General features: G+C 40.4%; 2 protein-coding genes across 2 annotated transcripts; both read right to left on the bottom strand.

The window, feature by feature from the left end:
• Positions 1 to 293: 293 nt before the first annotated feature.
• Positions 294 to 5,886, bottom strand: popdc3 (popeye domain cAMP effector 3). The gene is made up of 3 exons (XM_083899595.1): positions 5,228 to 5,886; positions 4,126 to 4,234; positions 294 to 1,958 (listed from the first exon to the last, which is right to left on the bottom strand). The coding sequence occupies exons 1-3, from the start codon at positions 5,731 to 5,733 to the stop codon at positions 1,683 to 1,685; spliced, it is 891 nt and encodes a 296-aa protein (XP_083755721.1). The 5' UTR covers positions 5,734 to 5,886; the 3' UTR covers positions 294 to 1,682.
• Positions 5,887 to 12,078: 6,192 nt separating this feature from the next.
• stx12l (syntaxin 12, like) lies at positions 12,079 to 19,014 on the bottom strand. The gene is made up of 10 exons (XM_083901644.1): positions 18,902 to 19,014; positions 16,340 to 16,464; positions 15,929 to 15,998; positions 15,188 to 15,287; positions 14,346 to 14,483; positions 14,191 to 14,234; positions 13,764 to 13,869; positions 13,552 to 13,624; positions 13,368 to 13,450; positions 12,079 to 12,828 (listed from the first exon to the last, which is right to left on the bottom strand). Exons 2-10 carry the CDS (start codon positions 16,425 to 16,427, stop codon positions 12,736 to 12,738), a joined length of 795 nt encoding a protein of 264 aa, XP_083757770.1. The 5' UTR covers positions 16,428 to 16,464; positions 18,902 to 19,014; the 3' UTR covers positions 12,079 to 12,735.
• Positions 19,015 to 23,090: the final 4,076 nt, after the last annotated feature.

Here is a 23,090-nt window from a genome sequence, read left to right as displayed (position 1 = left end):
GTTATTCTGATATTTTATTCTAGTATTATGCTCCTTTTTAATGGCATGACTATACATATCTGTTCATATAGTCTTCAATATTTAATCTATATATTCAGTTCTCATGTTTATGTGTAGTTTTTGTAATGCATCTCTTATTTATACATATTTTAAGTGCCAGATACAGTGCTGCTCATACACAAAATCAATCCACACACAGGGAGAGTAATAACCTAACTTAGTAATAATGGTATTATGCTGTGTGACTATCGAGAATAAAAAAAAAAAAAAAAAAACTACACAGTTAAATAGAGAATAATTTATTTCAACAGTAAAACATTGACACTTTTGACACACATTAAGCCTGTTTACACTTCTATCTAATCTGTCAACATTGCACATTAGACATTATATCATTAACAGCCACACACAATTCTTTCACCAATCATAGCAGCAATCGTATAATTCTCCAGCCTTATTTAATTTTACTGTAATGAAACAGACTGAACATCAGTGAAAAGATGGAATAATGAAGTGGGAGACTCTTAATTAAACTACATTATTTTTTTTTTACTTCGGCTACAGAAGCTCGTCTATTCACTTCTGGCGTTCATTTCCTGCCAACTCCCATCAGACTGTAGAACAGCAGTGGCGACCACAATGTCACCAGGATGGCTCCCACCAGCCTCACTCCAATTATCACCACTTAGATTTATTGCCACAAGACTGATTTGCATTATTACAAAATATATGTAACATCTACTATTTATTATATAGTTTATTATTTTGATGTTAGGGTTATTGCACTTATTTTAATACCGTATTACACACTGTAGCTTTAACAATGAAAGATCTGACCTCTTCATCAGTTATAGCTTCAATGATAAAGAGACCAAAGTCTTCAGTCTGTCATGGGAACAGTGCATCATTCTAGCAGATTTACACATTCTCTATCTGAGGGTGAAATGTTATTTGGCAACGACAGCCACTCTCACAGTGACAGTACAACTTGAATGTATCGGGGAATTGGAAGCCACGGTTTAGGATGGCACCCGTGCCTTCTCATTAAAAGCTTCCTCTGACTTCTGTAGTTCGCCTCCGACTCAATCAGATAAAAACATTCAGTCACTGTCAGTAACCGATTCATTGCTTGAATCTGGCTGAAAACAACGAACCAACCTGTCTACCAGTCTATCACAACAAACAGGAGAAACATACACATAGACACAGAGATGACAGTGAGAATTTAGTCATAGAAAAATGCCAGAGAAATTCCCAGTTCCAATACAGACAACAGCTACCAGTGTTAAGGGGGGGGGGGGTGGAGCTTCAGGCCAGAGGGAATGGGTGGGACGTATCAGTTGCATTTTGTCAGTGTAGCCTGCTCCTGCTATCTTTCCCACACTTACAGAATTAGGCTACCACGGTGTTGCCTATGGATTTAATAGGCTATCCGTTATGAGCAGCTGTTCTCATGTATCAGAGCAGATCCTTTTGACCTGACTCAGCATGACCGGTGACTAGACTGCCTGCTCCACCTCCAACTACATGATCTATTGAGATCTAATGATAATATGGAGATACAGTATGAGATTAGTTCAGTTGAAACCTACTTTCCCTAAATGGTACACTCTTACTTTGCCCTACTTAAATAAAACTATATTTACATTACATTGCTGCAGACACTGAGGCCTGTGACTGTATCAGGCGGTTCTTCCCCCCTGCACCGGCACTTGCAGGACACCTGCTTTTTCTAATTCGGTCGCTGGCATGTGACAGTAACTTGGTAAGCGGAGATCATAGCGGAAGCCGGACCTGTTGAGAGCCTTGTCGTTTAGGGAGTACAGCTTCTCGGCAATGTCATTGCGCACAACCAGGGCAAAAATCTTGGCGACGTAACGATGCTTAGCGAAAAGGAGGTACAGTTTCTTCCTCCTCCATGCCACATAGCGGCAGGGGTTATCCGCATGCAGAGTCACCTGTGGAGAAGAGAGCACTTAATAAAGAGACAAGGTGTGTGTACAGGCAAATATACCGAAAATAAATGAATGCTAATCGTTTTTTTAATAATTAAAATAAGCTATCTGATGTATTTTCTGGTTTCTATGTTCCATATGAAAAAAGCATTGAAAGTGAATTATTATTGGTTTGGGGGCAAAAAAGACATCATCATCATTTCAAGCTTTGGGAAACACAGATCCACAGACATTTTATGGAACACACTTTACACATTAATCAATTAAAATAATCATTAGTTTCAGACCAGATTCACTTGAACTTGTAGAGTGACCGGTGGTGCACATGCACACACATTTGGTTAACTCTCTCAGAACAACCTCAGCCTGAGTGACAGTTAAAAAGATTAGATTGGCTGAGTAAGGCTGAATCCCAATTCCACCCCTTAGCCCTCCCCCTTCCCCCTACCCCTTGTTTTTGCGCGTTCATGTGAGGTGTAGGGCTGTCTCATTTCTCATAAGGGTTAAGGGGTAGGGCCAAGCCGAAGGGCTACGTAGCCCTTGAAACGAAGCTTCCTCAGGACCACACTTGAAACGGAGGGCTTTGAGGAATTTCGCAGCTTCCGCCGCGTCACCTGTCAGCGAAGTTTGAAAGCTGGCCGTTAAAGACTCGCACAAATGTATTTTCAGTATTTTAATCACAACAGTCATGTGTAATGATTGTATTGTGGTCTTCTTCAATTGTCAACGATGTTTCTGAATCACTAGTCAAGTTTGTTTTGAATTATTAGCTAGTCGTAGCCGATGCTATCCCGGCGTTCTTTTCGTAAGTGGTTAGCTAGCTGCTATCGCTATTTTTTTAACATTAACAAATTGTGCCGGAGTGCACAGTTACAGGAGATTCTGTCCCCGCTCTCCTCCGCTCTGTCTGCGAGCAGCTTTCTCCCTCTGCACCGTGTGTGTGTGTGTGTGTGGCTATGGTAATGCAGCGGGTCTGCAGTCGCTGTAACTGTGTGTGTGAACACTCCTCACGTCAGCGTCGCCGCCGATGTCGTTGGTTAGCAGCTGACAGTCGTAAAAACAGAAAAATAGCCCAAACATTACAGACATTACTTGTGAGGACGGCATTTTCGGATTGTTACATCAACAAGCATCGCATCGGCTTGTTGATGTAGCAGTCCGCGAGCGTCAAGTCCGGACGACGTGATGACGTAATGGAGGTGTGTCTCATTTCTTAGGGGAACGTTCTTACCCCTCGCTCCCTCAACTCTGTTTTGAGGGCCAAGGGGAAATCCGACAAAGGGGTAGGGGGAAGGGGGAGTGCTAAAGGGGTGGAATTGGGATTCAGCCTAAAAGCAACGCTACGTTCAGGTGGGATTCGCTCAATTTTCACTTGAGCTTGGTTGAGTTTGGACAGAAAAATGCTTGCGCCAATGTGCACACAGTCTACTCTCATGCGTACCCAGAGCCCTGAAAGAAAGATGCACAGACAACACTGTAAAAAAAAAAAAAAGATAATCCTGTGTGTGACAGTGAGGAAGAACTACACTTCACACACAGCATGTGACAGCATGAGAGTTTGTGCACAAAGAACCACAAACAGATCTGCACACACTTAAGTTATAGCTCTAGTTTATTCTGACAACTTTTTGTATTAATTATGAAACTGTGTCAGAATTAATTAGACTATGGTGGGGTGCCACAGTCAGGATAATTAATTGGAAACTCTGTTCATCACGCTGTTAGTTACAGCCGACACTGGATTTCTGGGGCTGATGGTGAGCCTGATTTTTACAACGTAAAAACATTCAATTAATCTAAACTGGTATACAAAAAAAAATTAAAAATTTAGACATTATAGCAATACTTGTTTGGTCCATAAAATGTCAGAAAATGTTGAAAAACATTTATCGTTTCAATGACTACTTGATTTGACACAAAGCACACAATTTGAAACTAATGTAGTTATGTGTTATGTATAATATATCACCCATTAAAATCAGCTAAACTAACACCTCATAAATGTATAAGAATTGTGTATTAGTAAGATGCACTATTGTGTTTGGAGTCAGCAAGATTTAAGGACCTCAGGACAGTCAGAAAATCATGAGAGATGCTGCTGACAAAGTCTTAAAGGGTTTCTTTCTTTCTTTTATTTTAAATCACATGTGTATGCATGTATAAAAAGAACCTGAAAGATGCCCTCCTCTGCTGGTCTGAGAGAGTCCCATTCAGGTGAATCCAGAAACTGGAATGGGTAGATGTAATGAAGAAACTCTCCATTTACCGTCACCCGCACTCTGTAGGAGAACGGACAAAAAGTTGATATTAACTTCCCAGTGGGAAATGGTTCAACAATGATACACACAGGACGTTAATCTCTGCTGTCATAATATAGTGAGATATATCACAACAGATGCCTGATGAACTGATAGATTTGAAGAGCTATAGAGGGATTAGGTGTTAAACTGTGCCATATTTGCATTATCTTGCTGTGAGACAGACTCAAAAAAATGTGTCACGCTGTAAACTGCTTAAAGAAAATCAGAGATTATATGTTCAGATATGACCTGACGTAGACTTTTTCCTCACCGACTTGACAGCCATGTTTTCACCTGCTTGTCTCTTGTTGCTTCTCAGCACAGGGAGTGTGTAAGAGCTGTATGCAAGGTGCTCACTATGAGCAAGTTTCTGTTCTCACAATAGTATGTTCTTCACTCATTTTTTTACTTGCAATAGCCCTAGGGTTAGGGTTAGTTTTTCTAAATTTTAAATAAAAATAAATAAATAAATACATGAAACAAATAAATAAAGCATCCCAATTAATCAACTGACTTACTCAATGAACTTGTCTACCTTTAATTACGATTTAGTAGATTTTGGGGCACGTGTGTTCACTCAAATGTATTGTAAATACAGGTGCAGTGTGTAAGAATTGGTGACATCTAGTGGTGACACCACAGACCATTACAAACAAAGGATTGCTCTGCTTGCCCTATCCTTTTACCATATAAGGGAACTACGGTGGCCTTCGTAAGTCAGAAAACATTTCATTCCTTTCAACAAGCAATAGCAAAATGCATTTGAGCTGCTGTAAAAACAATGGTGGTGCAAAATGGCGGCCTCCTTAAAACAAGGCCCTTTCCTTAGTAACTTATAAGGCTCTTTCTAAGATTTTCTCATTTCATTTAAAATCTTTTGAACGTTTATCTTTAGGTTTTTTTTTAAACAACGAGGCTTCTTCAAAGAAACTTGCTATAATAGTATAATAGTTGAGTGTGAGATGGGGTCACCTGCCGGAAAGCAGCACCGACAGCTTGTCGATAGCGGTTTTTCCCTCCACGGCGAAGCAGTGGTTCGCGTCTAAAGTGTGGACGACTCCGTCGCAGCAGGACACGATCTTCCCGAACAGGCTGAGCGACACGCCGAGCTTCTGAAACACGCACTGGTAAAGCTCCTGGAAGTCCGTGTCGAAGGAGACGCTCCGCAGGCGGTAGGCGACGTGGAGCACCTGCCCCAAAGTGACGCCGAAGAGCGTGAAACTCCACAGGAACGAGTCGGTGGTGCAAGGGTCCGTCCAAGCCCACACCGTGGTGCAGAAGAAGCCCAGAGTGAGGAAGGTGAACAGGTAGAGGAGTCCGTAAAAGCCGCTGCCGCCCATGAAGCCGAAGACGAAGAAGATGTTGGCGAGGTGGAAGACGGCGCCCTCCGCGCCCTCTCTCCACTCCTCACATAGCGGGTACGTGGACGACACCTGCTCCACAGTGAAGTTCATGGATTCGAAGTCCGGAGGCTCCATGTCTGGCTGAAAAAGAGTGACTAAAAACTAGCAGCGGAGTTAATGTCGTCGTAGAGACATCCAGCGGCTGTCCGGAGCTTACGCAGTTGACGTAAAACTTCAACTTAGGGAGCAAAAAAAGGCAGAGGAACGCACGTGAGTCATGACAGTGGAGTGTTGACACCAGACTGAGGGAAGAGCAGCGCGAGAGCAGCAGAGGTACGAGCACCGGAAACAGAAAAAATAAAGTTCATATTCTTATTTATTTATCTATGACTTACATTTCATATCCGGACAGAACTGTCCTGCTGTATATATGCAACAAATAATACATGTCCTCTATATACAGTAGTATGGCATATATTACTGTTATTATTTGCATTATTACAGGCATGCTTGGGCAAAAATACTTCAAAATGTATTTTAAAATAAAATACCAAATACCCAACGAATACATGTATCAACATAAACTACAATGTATCAAAGTAAAATCCTGTATTTTTGTATTATCAAATAACAAAAATACATCCCTCCAAGTGGTGAAAGTGGAAGAGTATGGGGTTATCAAAGAGTACAAAAATATTCTACTCAAGTAAAAGTACCACTATTTTTGATGACATTTTACTTAAGTACAAGTAAATGTACTGCTCTAAAAAATGTACACAGGTTAAAGGAAAAAAAGCTTGTTTAATACTCAAATATACTTTCTTTACTGTGTCATGCAAAAAGGACAAGGGCACTTGGGATGTGAATCTTTGGGTGGCTCACGATTCTATTCGATTCTGATTCTTAGGGTCAGGATTCGATACAACCGATTCGATTCAAAATCGATTCTCGATTCAAACGCTTCTCGATTCAAAAATTGATACAATGCATAGTGTGTTAAGGCAAATTATGGCATCAAAACAATACAGTTTGTATAAGATAATGTGATCACACAAAGGCAAACTTAACACAACAGTTAACATTTATTCATTCAAAACAAATAAAAACTTACTTACTGTACAAAAAAAACTTGCATAAATAAAAGCTTAGACTACCTGCCTTTTTCTCCCAGAAGTTACACAATAAATTGGTGTTTTGTGTGGTTTTTCAAAATAGAAACTTAAAAAAAAAAAAAAAGTTTTTGAATCGATTCAGAATCGTGGATGATTAGAATCGCGATTCCTATGTGAATCAATTTTTTTCCCCACCCCTACAGGGCACACAAATTAATTGTTTTTAATTAAAGGCAACCCCATGAGGTTTTATGGAAAAATAATAGTGGTTCTAAAAATGAATTGAAATGCAATATTTTGATCAGTCTTAACCAAACCTGAAAATGATAATGTTCCCAAATGTCTTGTTTTGTCCACAAACCAAAATGATTCAGTTTTAATGATTACTTTGTGATATGGAGCAAAGAAACCAGACAATATTCACATTTAAGAAAATAAAGAATTTGTTTTGAGTAATCATTATTAGTCGATTGCAGCCCTAGAACACATTTGTCTTGGCTCTACTGCACAGTGGTTTGGGGAAAGGGAAAATACAATAATACATACACAGTAAATGGGAAGTAACAGCTTGTAAATAAGAGAGCAAGTGTTCTGATTTCTTCACACATCCTCATCAATCAGAACATGTGAAGGTTGTGAGTGTGAGTGATCTTTGTGGACCAGAATAGCTGCAGTACTCCCTCTGTGTACCTGGTCAAGGTGACTGTGACTCTTTTTTTTTTTTTTTTTGAGTAGGGAGAAAGTAAGCGAGTGTGTGTGGTACCGTATATGTCTGTATATCTAGGGCAGCAATGAGGGACAGAGAACCCCTGGGTGAACTTCACATCATGTCAGACATGGGCATCTGGAGCGAAAACATTCATAACAGTCTGGCCCAGATTTTTCAGACGAGGGGTTAATGATGAGGGAAAGCAGCAGGACAGCAGAGGCACCACATGTGACATATGGAGCTATTTTTATTAGGTTTGAGTGTTTGTGTGTGTGAGTCTGGGGGGGAAGTGTCTCAGCGTGTACATGTTTGAGTGCATGCACAAGCCTCATATAAAGGGAATCATCCCCATGCCATCACTGTCACCTATTTTTAGAGCATTTCTACCCTGGACAGTGTGTGTGTGTGTGTGTGTGTGTGTGTGTGTGTGTGTGTGTTTGTGTTTGTGTGTGTGTGTGTGTGTGTGTGTGTGTGTGTGTGTGTGTGTGTGTGTGTGTGTGTGTGTGTGTGTGTGTGTGTGTGTGTGTGTGTGTGTGTGTGTGTGTGTGTGTGTGTGTCGTCATGATAATATGTACAAAAGGGACAGTGTGTGGGCAAACATGCCTGTCTACTTTTAAGTCTGGGATCAGCACGAATGTTGTTGTGTATGCAGGGGACTAAGGCTGCATGTGTGTCAGATCTCATACCAAGTTCCCCAAAACATGCTCATGAGAACAAATATCAGTTATGTACCACCTCCAGCAGATAAGCTCTGGTCTTAGCTGTTATTGGTCTCGTATTTTTAGCCATCCATGGATAGAGTGCTAAGTGTATTGGCACAGAACCAGTTGCAGGGTCCCACTCTGATGCCAGAAGGTGTCAGGTTTAGTGTGTGTTGAAGTGTCGTACCGTTGGTTGCTTCTCTGTCAGTCCTTGTGTCAAAACAACCCAGGAAATCAGTCTGGATGAGGCATAACCACCAGGCATTTCTGGTGTTTATATTTATTCAGATAATTCATTCCTAGATTCCTAACGTTGCCATATAAATGTATGAGATGCACTATTGGCTGCTCACTGACAGCCAGTCTATCCAGTCTACAGATGTGTGGTGACATGCCTGTTCAGTATTTCTCCCAGAATTTTTAAGCAGTGATGATGTTATGCCAGTGTCCATGACGATGTGACATTTGTGCCGCCCATAATATTCATGCAAAGTCAATCCATCCATCCATCCATCCATTTTCTACCACTTTATCCTCCACAGGGGGGTGCTGTGCCAAATTATCTCAGCTGACATAGGGCAACAGGCGGGGTACACCCTGGACAGTTAGCCAGTCCATCACAGGGCCACAGCAACAATTCACTCTGACATTTGGTCAATTTAGAGTGCCCAATTTACCTAATCCCAATATTACTACATGCAGAAAGGCCCTTGTTCCAACCGGAGCTCAAACCTGGATCTTCTTACTGCAAACGCAAGAGTTGCAAAGTCAATATAGTTCCAAATTAAATGGACTTGGAACCCTTGCAGAAAGGATGATCAATGTTTGTCTTTACATTTACTCTTATACCAGAATATTTGTCACACCATTTATTGAAAATTCAAATTTAACAGTGCCTACACTGCGGAGCAACAGCCCAAAAAGCTTTAAGTGTGAACATAAGGCATGTCTGAGTCCATGTCCATGTCCATGCAGTCTACATCTATCCAAGGGCAGGCGGCAACCATTATCTGGCCTTTTATTATGTCTTTAAACGGCCAGCCGTTCTGGTGAAGTGCACAGAAAGAGGTTGTTGGCTATCTGATGGGAGGGTAATGTCAAAGAATTTATTAAGCCTTCCCTCTCAGTTAAGAGTGATGAAAATCTGCTCCTTTCCATTTCACACAATCAGCAGAGCCTCCGATGCCTCTCTCCATACACATTGTGGGAAATCACTGTCATTCTTCCTTGTTGTTTGCTTATCAGCAAGACAGATCAGCGCCGATTATGTGTGTTCAAGTTTTTGTAGCGGAGGAAATGAAAGAAGAGCATGGACAATGGGTTCAGCCCCCAACAAAAGAATATGGATAGCAGATTTTCCCCCTCCTTTTATCCTCTTGCTTTTCCAAAGACATGCACACAGGCAATTTTTATCTAACCTTTTTTTTCCAGAGTTACCCAAGAGACTTCTCTTTTCTTCCTTTTCCTTTTTAGGGAACAAAAACTTTTTTGAATCTAAAGGCCAGGTGAAGAGAGGAATAGAAGACATGGACCTTTTCATGTCTGCTTTTTAGTCCATAAAAATGACAAATGTTGCATATTCAAGCTACCATTTATTTACCTGAGATATAAATTCAGGCACATATGAGCTGGGTACAAATTAGTAAATGTCTTACAATACATCATACCGAGTGTGGCTAGATCAACCTTCAAGACCACAGGGTGAAAAAACTGAATTTAAACACCAACATATATACAAGGAAGCAAGGCCAGTAGCACTGGAGGTAGGTTCAGCCTGTTCTATCATGTTTTAGAAATTGGTGTAATCTTGAAGGAAGAGTTTGTGAAGAATGTTCCAGAGGTGACAAGAGTGTCAGACAAAATCATGAGGTTGAAGATAGAAATTGAAGGTGTGATTGTTGAATGTTCGTGCTCATGCCCCACAAGTTCCTTGTCAGTGAGAGGAGAAAGAGGAGTTCTGGACTAAGTTGGATGAAGTGGTGCATAGTGTTCTCAGGGGGAGAGAGAGACTGAGAGTGGTGATTGGAGCAGACTTTAATGGGCATGTTGGTGAAGAGGAGGTGTCACAGTCAGCTCACTGTGTAAGTGCATCAGGGCAAATGGATCATTTCTTGAATTTCAAAAATTCATCAAAATGATTCCTTAAGAGGTTTGCAAATATTTTCGACCGGTCCTTGTTCAGGGTGATGATGGGTCTGGTATGAATCGACAAACAAAGCCTCTGCTAGGCTCACCTATGGCATTGACATCATGTCACAGGGTTGTCGACATTTGTGAAATCATTTCTCAAAAAGTGTTTTTCTAACGATGAGTAACACATACATCATCACACACATGCAGTCATAAATCCTTTTTTTAATGCATAATTAATTAGGTATTAATTATGCATTAATTATGCACTGTCTACCCCAGTGGTAGACATGTGAACTGCATCAGATGATCGTCTGTTGGATGATTTTGGAAAACAAGAAGAGGAAGCCAGTGAAGGTGGAGCCAACTTTGTTGTGCAAAGTTCAGGAAGGAGTTGTGACAGGCTCTTGTAGGTGGTGAGGAGTTACCAGATGACTAGAAAAGATTAGGAAACTTGGTGGAATGATGAAGTACAAGAAAGTATCCAAAGGAAGTGGATGGCATAGAAAAAGTGAGATGAAGAAAGTAGTCAAGGCCTAGGAGTCTCGGCGTGCAGAAAGAAGTGGAAATGACAAAGAAAAAGACATCTAGTGAGGTGAGTTTTCTGATTGTGATTGCTGACATATCAGCTCTCAATAACAGGACTATTTGAGCGTGCTCAGACAAATGTTCATCATATTGAGTCATGGCAGCGGGGGCGCAGCAGATGACCTTCCAGAGATGTTGAGGACCACTCAGTGCTCCTCCACAAGCACAAGGCGGTGTGTAGTCAAGACAACCTTTATGCAAGCCTCATTACATCCTACCACACTCTCCTCTCTGTCCAACACCTACGAGGCTAAGTGTCTCATTCAGATGTTTCAACGTTTCAGCTGCAATTTCTAACATCTTGACCTCTGAGGACACCAAGGACATATCTACAGTACACTAATAAGACACTCTTGTTTGGTTACTGTTTGGAACTCAATCAGTTGGTCCAAATTGCAAGTACTAAAGTCTTTCATCACAGCTGTTCTGGCTTCATTTTAGTGTCTTCAAGTGCAACTGAGGGCTGATTTCACTACTGGCAATCAAGTAATCGTCTGTGCAGAGGTACTGCTGGGAATACACTTCTGCACTAAAGTTTGCACTCGGCTAAGTTAAATTGATCAGAAATGAAATCCACAACAATGACAATTTTGTGAGAATTGGAGACAGAATACAGGAGACATCCCTGACATGTCACCCCATGTCACTTAAACGCTACCAAAGGCTTCATAGTTTCAGAGCATCACTGCATGAACCATGAAGTCTATTTCAAGGGGGTCCGTAAAGACAGAGTGAAGGAGTTACAGAAAGTTAACCACGAAGCAGCAGAAAAAATGGATTGGCTATGAAGTGCAACAGACTTCGAGTTTATTTTCTCTAATGGGCAGACATTTCAGGCTATTTATCTCAATTTGGGGGTGGTGTGCGCAAACGTTCTGGTTCAGTATAGGTTCTCAGGTTCCCTTTTGCCCGAGGTCCCCCCAACTCCCTTAAAACATTTCTGACAAAGTCAACCATTCTTCATTTAGTGCTCAGTGATTAGATAATTTAAAGCTGCAGTAAGTAGGAAGAATGGTATATTGTTCCACAGGTTATTAAAAGGACAATCTTAACGCTTCTGCATTCCAACTTTGTGGCAACTCTTTTCCATCAGCATCAGGACAGATTTATTTACACATCTAAGACCTGGGTTGAAAAATACCATCATTACCCTTCACAAACAGTGTAGAATCAATCAAACCATTCTTTTCTTTCATTAAAAAAAGGGAATTTAATAACACTTTTATGTTTAATAGTTGTATTGGTAATAGCTGTGTGTACTTTTATGTAGTGCATTTCCTTCATGGTAGTAAACAGTCATACTAAAGTAGATGATGGCGCTTGCTCTCTGGTCAAAATCCAACTGACCCTCATCGTGGTTAGCTCTCCCCCTGGTGGACTAAATGAGACATGACATCAACTGGTGGAATAGCATTACCTTGTCTTACACTTTGGGGAAAACACTATTCAAAACAATACAGGATTAGACTGTGTTGGACTTAAATAGATGCATCATAAGCCATGATTATATGCACGGCTTCAGTAATACAAATATGTTTTGTACTGGGATCTAGGGTTTATTTCTCATACTGATGCAGAGTGTTACTGCACACAGAGCCATAATCCAGTATTTTAAGGCTACACCTTCTATTGTCAAATGGAAATGGTACATTGTAATGACTGTATCAGTACTGTTTAATGGCAGTAGCAGTGTGGTCAGAAGTAGTCTTAAATATGGAAACCAAACAATTGGAAATATTAAATATTGTGATAAAATATTGACATTGTGTTGTTCGACTCTGAACATACACTGAACAAAAGAAGCCAACTGTTGTCTGTACGCATTCACTTGTCTCACATGAACACACATACACACACTGGAAGTCATCTGATGGTATCGTTCTGCGCTGGTCGTCTTTCATTTGATGGCCTGCCAGATGATGATGATGAAGACGGTGAGCACGAGCGACAGCACCATAGCCACGATGCACAACCTCTTCCTGGATTTCCTCTGCACACAACAGAAATCACGTCAGTAAGTTAATAAGTTACTAAGTTACCTTTTTTTTTTACCAAATGTGAACTAAAGTAAGTAAAGCAAATCACGTGAATGTCGAATGTCATTAGGGAATCATTGCCTTTATTTCATGTCCAATACATCGGAAGATATTTTGATAATGGATTTTTTATTCTTCCCCTATGTCCGTATCAGCTTCCAGCAACTAAAATCCACGTGGGGTTTGTGGTCTACACTTTTTCCAATTTTATTTCCATTATTTCTAGAGCTTTTTCTCGAGCTGCCTCATCTCTCTGGAACTCATTCCACAAATCCATCGTTCTAGGTATTTACTAAAAAGCTCAAATCTTGTTTTTAGGGTAACAAACAAGGAAGACATTTACCTAAATATCAACTTAACCTCTTTCTTACACAGAATTCAAGCACTTTCAATGACCCGTGTCTATTAAGGGCTTTCCAGGGCCTTGAAAAAAAAATTTCAAATTCACAAACTTTCAAGGACCGGTGGGAACTCTGATTATTGTTGTTATTACCTGATAATAGGCTGCCTTCTGCAGCTGCACCGCCCCTCTGTCCACATAAACCTCAGCATGCTCCACATTGGCTTCAATGCTGTCTGTTAATGGGAACACAGCATCAACACACATGCAAAACAAATGAGTGACACACGTGTACAAAGAATGAGCTCAGTGTAAACCAGAGTTTCCTCTGTCTTACCGATCATATCTCCCTGGTCATGGATCATCACAGCCAGGTCCTTGAAGATCTGGTTCACGTCCATGATGTCGGCCTGGAGAGAATTTCCACAGTATGATTAGTTGGCACTCTTACGTAGCATTTATCACATATAGGGCTGCCACTAACTTTTTATTTTATTATTTTCTCAATTAACGGAGTAGACGTTGGGTCCTAGTTGTTGAACCCTGTACCTCCAGCTGTCTGATGTTCATCTCTCGCTCCCTGATGCTCTCCAGGTCCTCCTCTGTGATGGACGGCTCCTCAGTCTGAGCCTGGCTCTGACCCCATTCATCCTCCCTGCACAGTCATACACATACAATGTCACAATAATAATTTAATTACACACTCTGTACTTTTGTTTTGAATTTTAAAAAGGTACAAAAAAAACTATTATTATTTGGTTCTTGGGTAACTCAAGTACAAACTGTCTCGAAAATTAAATCTGGCCTAACATTAACCTTTCCGATCAGTGTCCTGGCCGACATGTCAATATTATGTCCCAGTTACAGCACCACATGGTGGACAGAGGAAGCAACAACATCAGCTTAAATCCCAGCTCACTCGGTGCTGCTTGCAGCCCAACATTTGGACAAAAAGGAAAAGTCTCCTCCCACTTACTTTTCAAACGTCACCAGTTGTTCATTCACATTTTCTCCATCTCCCTGTAGACAAATCAGTTCCATCAATACCAGTCAATTCCCCATCATGGATGCATTATTAGTGGCTTTAGCCCTTTTAAAAGTGATATTTGACACTCCGGCTCTGGTATTCACCATGACTCTGGATCCAGCTCGAGCTCTAGCCACTGACTCCTTCTCTTTCTCGGCTGCTCTCCGCTGCACCACCTGGAAGTTGTTGAGAGCTGCAGAAAAATCGCTCATCAAACGTTCCCTCTGCAGCTTCTGCTGCCTCTGGAAGAAAGAAGAGAAGGGAATTTAAAGAAAGCATCAGCGTTGCACACAGAAATGCAGCTACAGCGCCAGAAGCACTCGTAGATTTTGTTTATTTTAGTTTGTCTGACTGTTATCGTGGGGGAAATGCAATGAAAAGAACACTGTTCCGAGTTTTTATTACAATTGTTTGTTATTTGTTGAGGTGATCTTTGCAGATTCTTGTAACGATTGTTTTTATGTACGTTTTTATAACGTTGAAAAGTGCAAAATAAAAAAAGGCTTTAGTTTCTACTTGATCGTGTCTGGAGATCAGTTATACAGTGAAATCAAGTCATTATCAAGTCTATTTACTTTATTCAATGATAATTAAACATAAGTATTTGTTTTAAAACATCAGAATATGTTAGTAAATGTATAATCGCTCTCCACACAGTTGCAGTTCATGTGATTGTTGTTAAGCTGCAGGTTCAGAACCATGGACAGCACATTTTGTTACGTGAGTTGGTTCTGCGCTGTCCATAGTGCTGAACCTGAGTGAAAGTTTAGTTTTTAGTCCATTTTTCTTGGTTGTACAAAGACATTCACAGACAGGAGGAAAGAATAGATTTACAGACATTTTTAAATGCTTTCTGTCTAATGACAGTAGGAACTTTGCACCAGAAAGGCAGCCATTAACGTGTGATGTATGTGAACATGAGTCACAACAGCATTTACAGACCGACCTGCTCTGATGGAGACAGCGGTGGGGGCAGTGAGCCAAGCTCCTTCAGGTGTCTGTTGGTTTCTTTCGCCAGCTGGTTGGTGTAGTGTTGTAGCTGTTGACTGCAAGCAAAGAACAAACATTGCTACCAACAGAAGTTCAGAGCATGTGAGTTCATGTGTGAGTGCTTCACCTGTACCTCAATGAGGCAGGCAGCACAGCTTGTGAAAACATGGCTGCCAAGTTGCAAAGAAAGGGCCCTAATAAAACCAGCACCGTACTGTTCGCCAGTGTTTTTTCTGACTGGAAAGTGAAACTGTAATCTGCTCGCTCTCTTGCACCAAAGTCCATAAAGAAAATCAGCAATTCTACATCAAGGCGCCAAGAGTTTATGATCCAGTGCTGCCTCCGTCATTAAGTTCAAATGTGTTATTTTATGACTTCAGTACTTGGATTTACCAAAGTGACACAAACTTACCAAAAGAAAGAGGAGTAAAGCTGCAGCTCCTGTGTCCCTGCAAGCTTAAACTGCTGATTTTCTCTATGGACTTTGGTGTGGGAGTGTGACAAGCAGCACCAAACATATTCTTAAGATAGTGTAGACCTAAATTGGTGCACAGTTTAATAAGTCAACCCCTTCTTAATTGGCCTAAATCAGTTTTTTCCCTGCTGGCAGACATGTTTTTACTGAGCATGTGCCCACCGCCCACCACAACAAAACTTTAACTAATGCCCTTTAAAGTTGGGCCAGTACTCAACTCACAGCTTCTCCTGGAGCTTCAGAGTTTCTTGCCTTGTCTCCAGTTGGTGGAGAAGGTTTTTGATCTGACCAGCTACAGAAAGAGAGAGAGAACCACATCAGTGAATAATAGAGACCTGGTGGCACTTTTGGCACAGTTGTGATGGTTAAGGTTAGGATAAGGGGAGTAGGGAAAGGATTAACTCTAACCCTGTGTTTATGTGTGTGTGTGTGTGTGTGTGTGTGTGTGTGTGTGTGTGTGTGTGTGTGTGTGTGTGTGTGTGTGTGTGTGTGTGTGTGTGTGTGTGTGTGTGTGTGTGTGTGTGTGTGTGTGTGTGTGTGTGTGTGTGTGTGTGTGTGTGTGTGTGTGTGTGTGTGTGTGTGAGAGAGAGAGAGAGAGAGAGAGAGAGAGAGAGAGAGAGAGAAAAAACTCACAGTTTTGGTTGATCTTCTGGATGTTGGCAGTACATGCCTGGATCAGGCTGCTCATGTCCCGTGGCTGGGACCAGCTGCTGTCTGACATCCTGGCTGCAGATGTAACACTGCTCAGGTAACGCAAACTAAATCACAGTTACACAGAGAGGGGAATGGAATAGTGGGAAACATTTAGTTATTACAATTCAACATTTATTTAATCATTGTTGCGTTCATGTTTTAAAAAGTAAATTTAAATAAAGAAAAAACATACTTCATTTTTCTCTAGTTGTTGAACTACATCATTAAAATATAATGACATCACTCCTGAGTCATGTCACATTATGTATGATGTTATACTAATATATTAACATTTAAGCAACATATCATAACTTCTAGAGGCTCAATAACTTCCCTGATCAAAATTGAAGTTGCTTAACTATTGTGAAGTCATTATATTTATTATATTATATTATATTATAACTGCTCAATACAAACAGCACAGTGAAAACATTCATCTCTGACAATTGGGTCTTAAAATTGAAATAGTTTTTACTTAATATCGACATCACCTGTAAAGCACTTATTTAATTTGAGAAATACTAGAGAAAATGTACTTAAATTGCACCACATCAAATCAGTTTAATTTAAAATCTCCAGTTTCCTCAAACTTCTGTCCAGAAGAGAGAAAGAAGTCATATTTGTATTCATGTAATAAACTTTACTACAGCCTTCAGATCCAAAGTATATATTATAGTATTATGTTTTATTTATTGTGTGTTCTGTTGTGGTCTACTGTATGACATTCCAATTTCACTGCACTTGAATAACAATCACAACCCACATTGCAAAATTCTTGTGACCCACATACAGTGCCACAGGAAGGATGGCATTCGTAGCCCAGGTCTGCACGGTTGACTCCTGCATTTGCCACATGTCAATATTGTGCTGACCCACATTTGTCTGAAGATGATCAGGCCATATTTATCATTTATCACATAGCCTCGTTTAGGGTAACAGCCAGATTCCACATTGCCAAGAGCACCGCATATTTGCCAAAACAGAACTATTATTTGCCGTTTCACGGGTGAGCCACTTTAGGCTCACGTCCATATTTGTCTGCAGCCAGTGTCACATTGTTGCCTGAAGTGACCCATATCTGGATGGGGTCTGGGAATAAACAGGCATGTATCAAAATAAACTGCAAAATACAGCAGCCACACCACGTATCAAAATAAACGACTGTATTTTTGTATTTTCAAAATACTAAAAAAAAAGTGCTCAGATTCAAGGAACTCCTTCCTTTAAGTATCTGTATTTGCTTCCCCTGGTGTTCTGTAACAGATGAAGCCCACAATGAATCAGCAAATCTAAAATGGATGATCTGACGACACTAATGGTGTGTTTCATCACAGTACAGTTGCATAATTTCGTCAGTTACAGCTGAAACTGTATTAAAAACAAAATCAGGTGATGTGGTGTTAAATGTAACATCTCATTACAATCCAATTCAATAATCACTTAGAAGAACATGATGAAGTGACCCTGTAAAGTTTACCATAGTGCTTGCTGAAGGATTGAGATAAATTATTATTATTATTATTATTATTATTATTATTATTATTATTATTGTTAACACCAGTCACTAAATGGAGAAAAAAAAAAAAAAAAGTCAAAGGCAACAAAGACATTCTATCATATGTGAGTATTTTACAGTATCATATTATTTACATGATATTGAAGTATTTTGATACACAATATGACGGCATTTTCGTCAATAAAATAGTACTTGAAATACGTTTTTTAAATAAATGTGATCATAAATCCTGCCCATCCCTGAGAATAAAGGCATCCATAATCAAGTCTAGTGATACCGTTCTTCTGTGTACAATACTATAGCAAAATTGCTAAAATACCTTTATCTAGGTCAAATTAGAACCACAGTGATCTTTAAACCACACAAACGTTTGGGAATCACTGCTTTAAAGTTGCCTGTTATGTGATATTTAGAGTTATTTTTGTGATCCAGTGATTTTGAACAATATTGGACTGATATTGGTGTGTGTTTACTACTGATGTGTAAAAGCAGAGGACACATTGCTATCAGTAATTGGTGTGTGTGTAAAAATGACTGCATTCCAACATGAATATTGAGTATCCTTGTTTACAGCAATACAAAATCAGTGTTTTCTTCTTCTTTTTTTTTCCCTGTGAAATATGAACAAACATATCTGTAAACTGATGTCCAGTAACAGCAGCTCAGTTAACGGGACAATGAGAACATAGAGACTGAGGCCAAACCCAAGTCATCACGTGAATAAATGAGCAGAGAAGCAGCTCGGCCTCATTCAGGCTGTTCCTGCTGCTGCTGACAGCACAGTACAACAAGTACCACAAACACATATTTACATCAATAATAAATAAAACCTCACACCGGAATAAACATTGTACAAATAGCATGAATCACGTTGCGTGTAAATAACAGGATAGCCGTGAGTCTGCTGCATCAGAGAGAGTGTAAACACTAACATTAAGAGGTGTTTTCTTCACATATTAGAGCATTAGAGCAGATAAATGTCTTACTTGTCAGTGACGTGGGGTCTCCACGCTCACGCAGACACACAGAGACACAGAGTGGGGTCGCTCTTACGTGGCTTCAGATCACAGCGATGTTTCTGTGTCACTACAGAGACAGACGAGAGAGGAAAACACAGCCCCACTGTGACGTCACGGGTTCGCGGCGCTGCTAATCCACGGTGCGTTCAAAGTCCGCGGGGAAAAGTCGGTCAACATATTTAGAAACTGCGTCTGGTGAGTGAGGACGATTAATGTCAGAAAATGCCTGGGGGGGATTAAAATAAATGCATAGGGCCGGCCCTGCTGCAGTGTTACACTTTAATACTCTGTGTGTGTGTGTGTTCTCTATGTTTTAGATGATCACTTAAGTCATTTCACAATAATAATAAACTTAATTTAACTTCCCCAAAAAAATCCACACTACAAAACGCTTTAGAATATCAACAAACTAAAATACGACTCGTAAAACTTCAAATATCGGTGAATTTAAAGACAAAATAAACAAAAATATTTCATCTTTAAAGACAAGTGTATAAAATACAATTTTCTCAACAGGACATTGAATGCAACAGTCGCACAACACTGCTGTGATGCTCTTTTGTAACCTAGATTTCTAGCTATAAGAATGTGTGTCCTGATCTCAACTCTGATCCCTGACCCCTGACCTCAGAATCAGAATCCAGTGGGACTGTAACTGAGTCCAACATGGAAAGTTGTTTTTCACACAACTTTTGGGGCGATTTTTTATTTGTTTATTTGTTTGTTTGTTTGTCTGACCAGACATACAGTATGTTTCCAGCTACATTACACTTCACACGAGCCATCCATTCCGTTAGATCTCCATTATGGAATGTACCATTGTGATTGTGAATGCTGACTTGAGTGTAATGGGTCGGAGTAATCTTGTGCATGTCCCATGACTTTCCACTGACTCTAATAGAGTCTGCACAGACAAAGGGCCTTAATGCAGCTGCTGCTGCTCTTCCGGTGTTGTTGTTGTTGTTGTTGTATGATTGGCTCACAGAGCTGCTGTTTGTGGTCGTGGTGTTAGTAATCAGATCTGGTTATTTCATGTCTACAGTATATTTTAAATCAGGGCTGTAGGTGAAGTTTGAGCCAGATTTGAAAAAAAAAATTTCAGTAACTTCCTCCCAAATTCAGCACGATGCTGATATAAAATGAACACACTGTTTACAGGTATACAAAAATATGAAAATCAAGTCAGCACCCTCAGCTATTAGAAAGATGCTTTGCTATCCGAGTACTATTATCCTAACATGGCTCTACATTTGGGGGGACGCCTTGGAACCCCTTCACCATGACTGAGACCATTCACCTCTAAACTTCATGATTTTTGCTGTACCTAATATCTGTGCTCTGTTTCATGAGTTTCCAGTTTTGGGATATAGTCCCTCAGAATAATGATAAGTTCAACAATAAAATGAATTATTGGGCCCTACTTAGAAAAAGAAATTGCATGAGCGATATAAAGTCTATGACATGGTTATTGGATGGTCTATAACCCTTTCTCAAGGGGCTTTCATTCTCAGAATGTGGGCCCTTTGAATAAATGTAACCTTTACAAATCAAATCAGCACCTTCAGCTATTCAAAATGCTAATTGGCAAATGGCAAATTACAGTTTAAAACTTGAACTCCCTTGTTGAGACTTTGTTAAACAGAAACTGTTATCCTGACACGGTCTCAGCTATTCAAAAATGATAATTGGCAAATTTACAATAGTAGAGCGAGTTGTCTTTCAACGAGAAGGTTGTGGGTTCAATTCCAGTCTACATGCCGAAGTGTCCTCGGGCAAGACACTTAACCCCACATTGGCGTGCGAATGAATGAGTACGAAAGATGAGATGAATCCTGTGCTTTACTGTCCTGTACTGTGTCGCTCCTGTTATTTCAGAGCGTTGGCGAGGTTTGTCCACAGGGTGGTGCTGTTGAGGCACGGCTGAGAAATCCTGGGTGGTATCTCCCAACATCATGAGGTTCAAAACTCCACAGATCCTTGGAACTGTCCCAAATCTCAGGAACTGAATGATTGAATCACAACAGTCTTACAGTGTTTGTCTGGATGTTGGATAAAGGGAGCTAAAGTTTTAACTTTTTTACTTGCAACAACAACAAACCTACATTCTTGATGTTGATGATGAAAAGGTGATTTTCTATCATCTTTCTAGAGTTACATCTGCACACATACCCCATACTGTCACTGACTTTTTTTCTGTTATTTTGTTTCCTTTTTTGCTGCGTTGTTGTCACTGTGAAGCATAAGCATCATTTCCTAAGTCTCACATCAAGTAACTACAAAACAAAGAAACATGTAATCATGTCACAAGTTCAGCACAACCACATACTCTCACAAACCTCAGTGTAATCATGCATAACCTCCTGATTTGGGTGTCTTTTCAATGCTTTGGTCATTGATTTCATACCAGTCTTTCAACTCTACTATAAGTGGAGACGAAGTTAACTTCTGTGTATGAGATGTCACTTGTTGGCATAATGTAGCCATCAGACAAATCCCTGCTCCTGCTGTGAGTGTTATCATCATCATTTGCAGGGTTAGCTGTTGTTCTATCACTTTGGTTGCCTATGTGAGGAATCGGTCTAAGTGTTTGTGGTGAGGGAAACATGCCTCGTATTTCCCTCTCATGAGAAGAAGAAGAAGAGAGAACAGTCTGTGTTCTACTTTGTTTCGGCCTTTATGGCACATTTGGGCCTGATAATCCATCCCTTCCCTTCCAGTTTAGGGTAGTTCACATATGAAAGCAGCACTCCCCATCACCAAAATGGCAGGTGCAGGAGGGTGTGGTCTGGGTTTTAAAGGTGAAGTAAGTAGTTTATAGTGCCATCTAGAGGAGAGGCTGAAATTTACAACAAAGAACTGCTCCTCTGCTCACCCCCTCCCTTCCCTGAGCGCTACGGTATTCGCAGCTGGTCAAATGTCGTCCTCGTTGTCTTTCTCCGTGTCAGCAGATGAGGTTCATGAGGCGAGGGAGAGGGCGAGCTACCGCGGCCGTAGCAGACGAAGCGGAGAGAGAGGAGACGGGACTTCCGCTACAAGTAAAGCGACGCTTGATTTGTTCTCTCGCGTTTGTCCTTACAGGCTCCGGTAGAAACATGGCGTCTCGCTGCTAACTGTGGCAATGCAGTAGCGGCCTGCGACCATGTTATTTTACATGACTTTTTGAAACACTACGAAAATGAAACAAAAACTATTATACAGCGACTAGACAATGCAGGAGCACATAATATGTATAAATAAGTGGATTTTGGGTTATATAAACCCATAAATACTACACAATACTATACTGTCCCTTTAATGTTTGTATTTGTTTTTTTTTCATTTGTTTGCTATTTGGATACTCCACTTTTTACGTCCCCGTTACACTACTATTATAGTTACAGTTATTATATTATTATTATTACAGATAAATCCTCTGAGCTGGAAGTTTGTGTAGGACTCTGTGCTGCACTGTGGAGCCAAGAATAGAATTTTCCGCGTTTTCGGATACTGTTGCCCTCGCCAGCACTCTTGCATGTTTTAGGGACAAAGCGGAGCTCCGCGAGACAACAATTCCAGGAATTTAAGCACATTGTGACGTCCCAGTGAGTGCGGAAGTCAACATCGCGTGTTTTATCTCCTGTACTTAGACTGAGGAGGACCACAAAAACATGAGTGAGTCATCTTTTGTCACACATTGCCGACTGATAGGACCAAATATAAGGATCTAAATGATTAAAAAGTTGATTTTGCATAATATGTCTCCTTTAAATTAAAGGTGCATTATGTAATAAATGTCACAGAGACTCAGGAATAATGTTCATATAACATACTGAACTCACCAACAACAACAGTACAGCCAAAATATTCGCATTTAAAAAAATATTTTGTGGACCGCAAATCATGTTTTGAAATCTTGTTTTGGCATGTGGTGCCACCAATCATTGCAGTCAGTAGAGTCTCAGCTGCCGAGCAACCGCGGGTTGCCAGTTAAGTCTGAGCTACAATGGCGGAGAAAACGAAACTTAAAAGAATTCGGTATTTTGAATTTGAGTGTAGTAACCGTTTTTGTCCACATTCTTACATATGGCGCCTTCAATAATAATCATACTTTTTTGTTATTTGTTTAATTTTCTACACACTCTGGTCAAGATTCCTCTCCACTCCCACTCCGATCATA

Source organism: Microchirus variegatus (assembly GCF_963457635.1).
Source record: "Microchirus variegatus genome assembly, chromosome: 1".
Taxonomy (NCBI): Eukaryota; Metazoa; Chordata; class Actinopteri; order Pleuronectiformes; family Soleidae; genus Microchirus; species Microchirus variegatus.
The sequence above is the reverse complement of the archived record's forward strand: the minus strand, read 5'-3'. Positions and strand labels throughout refer to the sequence as shown.